General features: G+C 48.3%; 1 protein-coding gene across 3 annotated transcripts; it reads left to right on the top strand.

The window, feature by feature from the left end:
* Positions 1-9880, top strand: wfs1a (Wolfram syndrome 1a (wolframin)). Of its 3 annotated transcripts, none has more exons than XM_034290940.1 (17): positions 1-120; positions 1552-1631; positions 2221-2365; positions 2685-2858; positions 3564-3620; positions 3800-3924; positions 4042-4140; positions 4579-4824; positions 5079-5244; positions 5381-5493; positions 5640-5803; positions 5996-6233; positions 6356-6541; positions 6627-6743; positions 7260-7634; positions 7828-7914; positions 8209-9880. In XM_034290940.1, the coding sequence occupies exons 1-17, from the start codon at positions 66-68 to the stop codon at positions 8452-8454; spliced, it is 2673 nt and encodes an 890-aa protein (XP_034146831.1). In that variant the 5' UTR covers positions 1-65; the 3' UTR covers positions 8455-9880. The 3 variants fall into 3 exon arrangements, with proteins under 3 accessions (XP_034146831.1, XP_034146832.1, XP_034146833.1); XM_034290941.1 differs by having other exon boundaries at positions 1-111; XM_034290942.1 differs by lacking the exon at positions 8209-9880 and having other exon boundaries at positions 7813-7875.
* The last annotated feature ends 42 nt before the right edge of the window (positions 9881-9922 follow it).

A 9922-nucleotide genomic window follows, 5' to 3' on the forward strand; every position in this document is an offset into this window, starting at 1 on the left:
CCCCCGCCCCCTCCACTACTCCCCCCAGGCGACGGGGCTTTGCAGAACTGGCTAAACGGGTGGTGATGCAGGAGAGACTGAAGAAAGAGGTCCTGGAAGCTGGAGAAGAAGGTGAAGGAGGTGAAGGGGGATTTAGAAAATCCAGGAGAGCAAGGGAGAGGGGAGAATTGTTTACAGTTGAGAATAAGGCAACATAGTGTGGTGGTTGGCCTTTATGCTGTCCAAGACAGGGGCAGACCTTGCTCTTCCAAATTATAAAATGTATTTCATTGAGGCTGACGAAGATGTCAGGAAGGTGCTTGACAGGTGTTGGGTTGACAGGTGTTGGGTTGACAGGTGAGGGGTTGACAGGTGTTGGGTTGACAGGTGAGGGGTTGACAGGTGTGGGGTTGACAGGTGTGGGGTTGACAGGTGTTGGGTTGACAGGTGAGGGGTTGACAGGTGTTGGGTTGACAGGTGTTGGGTTTACAGGTGTTGGGTTGACAGGTGTTGGGTTGACAGGTGAGGGGTTGACAGGTGTTGGGTTGACAGGTGAGGGGTTGACAGGTGTGGGGTTGACAGGTGTGGGGTTGACAGGTGAGGGGTTTACAGGTGTTGGGTTGACAGGTGTGGGGTTGACAGGTGTGGGGTTGACAGGTGTTGGGTTGACAGGTGTTGGATTGACAGGTGTTGGGTTGAAAGGTGTTGGGTTGAAAGGTTTGGGGGGTTGACATGTGGTGGGTTGACAGGTGTTGGGTTGACAGGTGTTGGGTTGACAGGTGAGGGGTTTACAGGTGTTGGGTTGACAGGTGTTGGGTTTACAGGTGTTGGGTTTACAGGTGTTGGGTTGACAGGTGAGGGGTTTACAGGTGTTGGGTTGACAGGTGAGGGGTTGACAGGTGTGGAGTTGACAGGTGTGGGGTTGACAGGTGTGGGGTTGACAGGTGTTGGGTTGACAGGTGAGGGGTTTACAGGTGTTGGGTTGACAGGTGTTGGGTTGACAGGTGTGGGGTTGACAGGTGTTGGGTTAACAGGTGTTGGATTGACAGGTGTTGGGTTGAAAGGTGTTGGGTTGAAAGGTTTGGGGGGTTGACAGGTGGTGGGTTGACAGGTGTTGGGTTGACAGGTGTGATTGCATCAGGAGGTTGGCCTTGAACGAACGATGGGTCAGGAAAGTGGAGCTGCGTTGTTAGTATATACAGGCCCCTAGACTTTGGAACAGCCTACCACAGAATGTCAGAGATGCTACATCAGTGCATTCGTTTAAATCTTACATAAAAACACATTTTTATGATATTGCTTTTATGGTTTTTTTATCATTGTGATTTCATTTTTTTTAAAATTCTTTTTACTTCCTTTATTTTTTTAAATTATATATATGTTTGTATATAGATTTGTATTATTATGTATTTCAATTTTTATTCTGTGTAAAGCACATTTTACTAGAAAAGTGCTAAACAGATAAAGTCACTATTATTATTATTTTGTGTAGGAGATTCTGCCTACCCCATCAACATTCAATTATACAATTTCTGAATCTTCTCCCTCCTCTTTGCCCGTTCCTCTGTCCAGATGAAGGTCCTGAAGATGACATGTCCATTGAGGAAGTGGAGAAGAGGGCCAAGTCAGGAGATGCCAGAGCACAGACAAGTGTGAGAGCACACGAACAGACAGACACACATATACATACACACACACACACATACACACAAATACACACAGACACACACATACATACACACACATAGACACACACATACATACACACACACAGACACACACATACATACAGACAGACACACCAATGAAAGATGATCTGAGTCCTGACATGACTTCCAGAATCCTAACATCGCTGACCTGCTCACGTCAAACGACCGTCTTTCACAACATGACTTCCAGAATCCTAACATCGCTGACCTGCTCACGTCAAACGACCGTCTTTCACAACATGACTTCCAGAATCCTAACATCGCTGACCTGCTCACGTCAAACGACCGTCTTTCACAACATGACTTCCAGAATCCTAACATCGCTGACCTGCTCACGTCAAACGACCGTCTTTCACAACATGACTTCCAGAATCCTAACATCGCTGACCTGCTCACCTTTTTGCTGTTGTTCTTGTTGCCTTGACAAAATACACTTGACAACAGACCAGGGGACTCTGCACCATTCCTCACTTGGTGTTTCTGATCAAAAGAATGTTCCAGGCCGTCACAAAAACATGCTGTTGCGTTTTAGCTGGGCAGATACTACCTGCGGTTGGCTGAGGAGAAGGAGGCGGAGCTTAATAACTGCTTGGCTGTTGATTGGCTGATGCAGGCCTCAAGACAGGGGCACAGGAGTGCAACCCGTCTTTTACAGCAGTGCTGGATCCAAAGGAAAGGTAAGGGGAGGCGCCGGATTTCACTTCCTGTTCACTGGAAGGAGCGCAACTTCAAATACTGCCCTATTATTCACTTTCAAGTACAGTACTTTAAATTCTGCCCTTTTATTCACTTTGAAGTGCATGACTTTAAATACCAACTTTTCATTCACTGTGATGTAAGCTACTTTAAATTCCGCCCTAGTATTTACTTTGAAGAGCACTACTTTGGTCTCCGCCTTACGTTACTACGCTGTGTGTGTGTGTGCCTGTGTGTGTGTCTGTGTGTCTCTGTGTGTGTGTGTGTGTGTGTGTGTGTGTGTGTGCGAGGACTTCCCAGGCATCAGTGATGACAACGAGCAGGAGGTGTGCAGGCTGTCGTCAGAGAGCAGGTTTGAGCAGGCAGTGAGGAAGGCCGCCATGATGATGTTCTGTCAGCTGAACCCCGATGGGAAGAAGAGGATGGCTGTGACCGAGATGCTGGAGAACGTTGGACAGGTCAATCCTGCCCGGGGTACGACACACACACGCACACACGCACGGTTACACACGCACACACGCACACACGCACACGCACGGTTACACACGCACGGTTACACACGCACACACGCACACGCACGGTTACACACGCACACACGCACACGCACGGTTACACACGCACACACTCTCCTGGAGAGGTTAACGCGCCACGTTTACCTTGGGAAATATTTGGCGTTGATTTTCTATACATTTGCTCAGAATATGCTCCAGGTATTACACTAGATCAGTGTTTCTCAACCCTGCTCCGGGAGACACCCCACCCTGCATGTTTTAGATCTCTCCCTGCTCTGTTACACCTGATTCAAATGATCAGCTCATTATCACGTTCAAGATGAGCTACATCAGGTGTGTTAGGGCAGGGAGAGATATAAAACATGCAGGACGGGCTGATTCCCGGAGCAGGGTTGAGAAACACTGGTCTAGATCAGTGGTGCCCAGACCTCTCCTGGGGCCCCCCCAGCCATTCCATCTATTAGATGTATCCTCCCAGAGCTAGCTCACCTGATTCAACAGGTAAGGGCTTGGTAATTAGTTAATAAGTTGAATCAGGTGAGCTAGCTCTGGGATACCTCGAATAGATGGAATGGCTGGGGGGCCCCAGGAGAGGTCTGGGCACCACTGGTCTAGATGACAACCAAGTAACATGGAAATGAGTCTGCTGTTCAATCTCTGCCAACAGGGGGCGCCACCGCAGACCAAGCCCAGAAAGTCCTTGAGAGCATGGTTACCGGGAAGTGTAAGTGTGATTCTCAAAGATAAAGAAGAAATATTAGGTAAGATTGAATGACTAATCCCCCCTCACCATTCCCCTCTCTCCCCCCTCTCTCCCGCTCTCCCTGTCTTGCCTCCTCCCCCTCCCCCACACCCTTTACTCTCTGGCCCCACTCTCTCTCTGACTCACCGCTGTCTGTTTAGCGGGTCAGTTTGTGGACCTGAATGACTTTGTGGAGATCACTAAGCAGTATGCCCAAGGCATCGCCCCAACAGCTGGGCCCAAGCTGGACAGAGCCCAGGGCCCGGCGCCTCCCTGTGGAGAGAAGGTAGAACTGCACACAGATGCACGAGGACACAAATATACACACAAATATATAAGTGCACACACTCCACATGCAGTGGACTACTAGATTTTGTGTGTGTGTGTGTGTGTGTGTGTACAGCAGCCCAGAAGCCTGGTTCCTAAGAAGCCAAAGAAGAGCCATGGTAGTTGGGGAATGGGCCGCGGTCGTATGATGATGGACACCAAACGCCACTTCATGGTATCTGTACATACAGTCCCTCTCCTTCATGGTATCTATACATACAGTCCCTCTCCTTCATGGTATCTATACATACAGTCCCTCTCCTTCATGGTATCTGTACATACAGTCCCTCTCCTTCATGGTATCTATACATACAGTCCCTCTCCTTCATGGTATCTGTACATACAGTCCCTCTCCTTCATGGTATCTGTACATACAGTCCCTCTCCTTCATGGTATCTATACATACAGTCCCTCTCCTTCATGGTATCTGTACATACAGTCCCTCTCCTTCATGGTATCTATACATACAGTCCCTCTCCTTCATGGTATCTATACATACAGTCCATCTCCTTCATGGTGTGTATAAATACAGTTCCTCTCCTTCCTTGTTTCCAGACACAGCAACTCATCTCCCTCCCTCTCTCACTTTCTCCTCTGTCCTCCCATTCTGTAGATTTTACAGTATCCTCTTAGCACGGTCTTAGAGGTGAAGGACCAGTTGGTAGATTGGGTGTCCCGTGCTGGTGTCCAGTGGCTGAGCGCCATTATACCAACGCAGCACGTCAACACGCTCATCTTCTTCTTCATCATCAGTAACCTGACCATCGACCTGTTTGCCTTCGTCATCCCCCTCCTCGTCTTCTACCTCTCCTTCATCTCAATGGTGATCTGTACACTACGCATCGTCCAGAGCGGCAAGGTCCCACTCCTCGTCACCTCCTCCTCTCCTCTTCACCTCTCCTCCTTCTCCTCGCCTCCTGTCCTCCTCACCTCCTCCTCCGTACCTTTTCATCCTCTCTTCGTCACCTCTTCTCCATCTCCTCTTCACCTCCTCTTCAACTCCTCCTTACGTCCCACTCACCTCTTCTTCACCTCCTCCCTGCATCCTCTTCACCTCCTCACTCCCTCTTTTCTCCTCTGTTTTCTTTGTTCCATTCAACTCCCCGTCGTCAGGCATGGGAGAACTTCAGTACCCTGACAGCCCTGCTGACTAGGTTTGAACCGGGCCTGGACATGGAGCAGGCAGAGTCTAACTTTGGCTGGAATAATCTCGAACCCTACCTTTACTTCCTGTTGTCTGTGTTCTTCGTCATCTTCTCCTTTCCTGTCGCTGATAAAGGTTTGTGTGTGTTGGTTTGTGCGTGTTGGTTTGTGCGTGGGTTTGTCATGGTTATTTGTATGTATCCGTCTCTTTAGTGTTGCCCTATTAACGATGAGTGGTGGATTCAGTTAAAGGGTTTGAATTGTGTGCGTAGGGTGGATCCCTTGCTCAGAACTCTCCACGGTGGCCATCTTGTTTACGGCGGTCAGCTACAAGAGCCTGAATCCCTCGGCTGCTACCTACGCTAAATGGGCCCTCATCACTGAGGTCAGACATGGCTGGCAAGTCCTTGCTCAAGAACTGAACGACAGATTTTGTCTCACCTTGGGATTTATCCAAAAGCTCCTTCATTTGCCGGTGCAAAGCTTTTCGCCACCAGGAAACCGTGATGCAGTGTGTGGTTCTGCCTGTAGGTGGCGTCGTCGGCGTGCTTCCTCACCAGCCTCCTGCCGGATAGTGCCGTGTTCCTGAGGATGCTGAGTCACACATTCACCACTCTGCCACTGGGGGGCGCTGTGGTGCTGAAACTCAGTTTGCCCTGCCTGCTCTATGTCTACCTGTTCTACCGCTTCTTCAGGTCAGCTGTGTGTGTGTGTGTGTGTGTGTACACATTTGCTGGTAGGACTGAAATCTCATTAAGGATGGAAAAACCGGGAACATTTGACCGGTTTAAGTTAAAAAGCTGAAATGCGTCAGGTTTCTTGCCTGGAGGAGGAGGCGGCGTGCCTACAATAAGGTAAACTCCCCTCTTCCCTTCTCCTCTCCCCAGCATGGCAAGACAGCGTGGTTTCCGTGGTACCTACTGTTTCCTGGTTCCGTACCTGGTGTGCTTCATGTGGTGTGAGTTCTCCGTAGTTCTCCTCCAAAACTCCTCCCCCGTGGGGCTCATTCGGACCTGCGTGGCCTACTTCCTCTTCCTGTTTGCCCTGCCGGTGTTGGCTGTGGGGCTGGCCGGCATGCTCCTCATCCAGATGTTCAGATGGTTCCTGGAGCTGGAACTGACCAAGGCCAGTTTGGAGACACTGACCGATTGATAGTTGAGCGATTGATTGATCGATATTATTTGTCAGTACAAAACTTAACACTTGGACAGTGAATTTGATATATTATGAATTTTTTCCCTGCTCAGATGATCGTGACTCTGGCGGTGTGTGCTGTGCCAGTAACTCTGCGACTGTGGACGCGCTTCGGCCTGTCGCTCATGGATGTTGTCCGCTCGATGTCTCAGCGAGGCGCTGTCAAACTCATCCTCTGCTGCGTTACCATGGTGATGGTGTTCTTCTGTACATATGTGTATCACTCAGAGGGACTACAGGTGAGGGGGGGGGGTCATAATTAATATTTTATTTATTGTTATGTTGATGCTTATTTAATTGCTTATTAAATGTCATGTAATCTAGGAGTATAACTCCGCATTGACCTGGAGACAGTATGGTGATTTGTGTGGTCCACCTGCCTGGAAGGAGAAAGGCATGGCACAGACACAGATCTTCTGCACCCACCTGGACGGACACCAGGTATTCATCACATAACATTCAGACACCAGGTATTCATCACATAACATTCAGACACCAGGTATTCATCACATAACATTCTGACACCAGGTATTCATCACATAACATTCTGATACCAGGTATTCATCACATAAAATTCAGACACCAGGTATTCATCACATAACATTCTGACACCAGGTATTCATCACATAACATTCAGACACCAGGTATTCATCACATAACATTCAGACACCAGGTATACATCACATAACATTCTGACACCAGGTATTCATCACATAACATTCAGACACCAGGTATTCATCACATAACATTCAGACACCAGGTATTCATCACATAACATTCAGACACCAGGTATTCATCACATAACATTCAGACCCTTGGTATTCATCACATTATATTTATATAGTCATAATGGGATGTCGGTAACAGCACCCTGTTCTCAGTTGATAAGTAGTGCATTAGACCCTGAATCAGGTCGCGTTCTCATCTCTTTTTCATGATAATAATAATCATTCCCAGGTGACGTGGAGGGGGAGGTTCCTGCAGGTACGCGTGGTGGAAACGGAGAACGGTGCCCAGTCCGTCATCAACCTCCTCCCCATCTTCATGGGGGACTGGTTGCGCTGCCTCTATGGAGAAGCCTACCCCAAATGTGACCCTCCTGGGAGTACCTCCAACAGCACCTCCTCTACAGATGCCTCCAACCCTCCTGGTAGTATCTCCAACAGCACCTCCACCACAGATACCCCCAACACTAACAGAAACCCCACCCTCGCCGACAACGCTGGAACGGCGGCCCTTCTTCTGCAACAGGAAGAGGAGGAGCTCTGCGTCATCAAGTCGCTGGCCAAACACAAGTGTCACGTGAAGCGGTTCGACAGCTATGTGTTAGAGGTGGGAGGGGCATACACCGGTTCCACCACTCACAACACAAAGAACCATTCCAGTACTTCCCAGAGAAATGTTTCCCGAGCACACCCCACACATCTTCCTTGGAAATGTGAAATGAAGTTTATTTGACTTTGTTTTCAGGTGGCTTTTGAGGTGGGTGTGAGGATTTGACTGTTTTAAGTTTCTCTGATTTGAGGTGGGTGTGAGGATGCCAGAGGAGGAGGGGGTCCCTGTTGACCCGGCGAGGGACATCAAGCTGGTGGCCAGCCATGAATTCAGACAAGTATGTATTACACCCCCATATGGTGAAATACTTACAGAACCCTAGTCCCGATGTTACCGTTCATTATGCAGAACCAATAAAAACGCTTGTGACGAGGTGTTCCTCTTGTGTAATTCTAACAGAACCCTGGTGTCAGTGTGGCGTGATACTTGTTGAACCCTATTATTTGTGTTGTGTAATCCCTATAGTAACATATTCACATTGTAGTATGTGGCTTATATTATTATAGGTTATGTCACCAGGTCAAATGTGTGATGGTCAGTAATGGTTAGTGGTCGGTTGGTTTTCGTCCAGGTGTTGCTGCACCTGGAGGCCGGCAGCCTGGTGGAGTTCAGCACCACGTTGAGGGGTCGCCTCGGGGGTCAGGTGCCGTCCTTCGAGCTGAAGGCCATCCACTGCCTGGACTGTGACTCCTCCCAGCTGACCGCCTCCAGGCAGGTGAAGATCGAGAGGGATTGGAGGCGGACCACGCTCAGCTCCGTCAAGTTCGCTTTCGACTTCTTTTTCTCGCCCATCCTCTCCGCGCAGATCGACGTGTGATGGGACGGTGCGCGCCGGGAGGTCAGCGCGATCGGACAGGAAGGGGGGGACTCCGGTTTGACCGCCCGAAGGGAATGGTTGCGAGTGGTCAGGGTGTTGTCTGTTACCTTCAGGAAGCAGTGTTGTTTCGCTGTCACGACAACATCAGGGAATGAAGGGCTTGCGGCTTTTGTGATGGTATGGGCGTATCATATCCTGAGTGATCCTACTGAAACATCTGGTTAGATGAAATGAACTTGCAAGTCCATCAACTAATATGTGGAATATGTTATATAAAACTCGGAATATCCCCGGCTCTGTTAAATACAACTGATTGGAATTGCCCCGGGTCTTCGGAGATGGACGTCAGTCAGCAAGAAACATGGTAGAACAATTATGGTTTTCCCTAAAAAACGTACAGACATTCGATAAGGTAAGATTCCTGTAATCGAGGTTTTAAGATGGAAACACAGCAATCCTCAAATCCGAATTTCTTGACAACCTATCACAAAAGTAAAGTAACCAGAATTGTACAATGTTAAATGAACACACAGACGACCAATGCGTATTTGATAAACCTAACTGTTCCTGTGATGATGTTTCTTTGTATTCGGTCTTCAGAGTAGTTGAACTAACTAACTGGTTTTCATTCAAGTAGTCAAACCTCAGGATCATCTAGACCCAGCACACCGAATGAATGTGAAGCAATATTTGAAATGTTCTTGCCTTTGATAAGGGACACTGGACTGGATACGTTTGACATTTAGCAGTCACTCTTAGTGGGGTCTGTACGTTCTTTTGCTTCACCTCATCTTAACGTTTGCAGTGGGACCTAGTTGCTTGCCAGGGGACGATTTTGGGATTCGCATTCAAGCACGGCACGTAGAGCGCTAGCAGTGTCACAGCCTAGGTTTGTCAAATCAGTTCAGGCACCGTTCACACTCAGGAACAAGAACATAACAACATACAATGCTCAACGGGAACTCTCAGGAACTAGGTGCTGACAGCTCAAACTGCTTGACCTCCGTTGCGCCAAATAGGCTGTGCGCCTTTGGTGAGGACATACTTAGTGAGGACATACTTAGTGAGGACATACTTAGTGAGGACATACTTAGTGAGGACATGCATCTGCATTAGCCTCTGCTAACTTTGTGACAACAGCCAATGTAGTGTAACGGCTTGATTGATTGGTTGCTGTAAAAGAGTGTTGTACTGACTGAAACGTTTTAACTGCCTAATCTGACTGACCTCAAACACTGGAGGTTGCCCAGGTTGCCTCCCAAATGTCAGTCGTTTACCTTTGGGCCCTGGTCAAAAGTAGTGCACTTTAAAGGGAATAGGGTGAGATTTTGAATGTAGCCTAACTTTATTCACCCAATTGATTTGTTTCTATTGTTGTATTACAACTGTCATTGTACAGTGGCTTTCATTAAACTGTCCCAAAACAGCAGTGTTTTTTTTGTTTGTTGTTCTCGAGTGATGAACAGCG

The sequence above is a fragment of the Esox lucius genome, chromosome 25 (genome assembly GCF_011004845.1).
Source record: "Esox lucius isolate fEsoLuc1 chromosome 25, fEsoLuc1.pri, whole genome shotgun sequence".
Classification (NCBI taxonomy): Eukaryota; Metazoa; Chordata; class Actinopteri; order Esociformes; family Esocidae; genus Esox; species Esox lucius.

Excerpts from the sequence above, each read along its gene's own strand:
- wfs1a (XM_034290940.1), top strand. The coding sequence starts at position 66 with ATGCAGGAGAGACTGAAGAAAGAGGTCCTGGAAGCTGGAGAAGAAGGT. Across the intron at positions 3,925-4,041 it reads CGCCTCCCTGTGGAGAGAAG|CAGCCCAGAAGCCTGGTTCC; the intron begins GTAGAACTGCAC and ends GTGTGTGTACAG. Across the intron at positions 5,804-5,995 it reads CTGTTCTACCGCTTCTTCAG|CATGGCAAGACAGCGTGGTT; the intron begins GTCAGCTGTGTG and ends TCCTCTCCCCAG.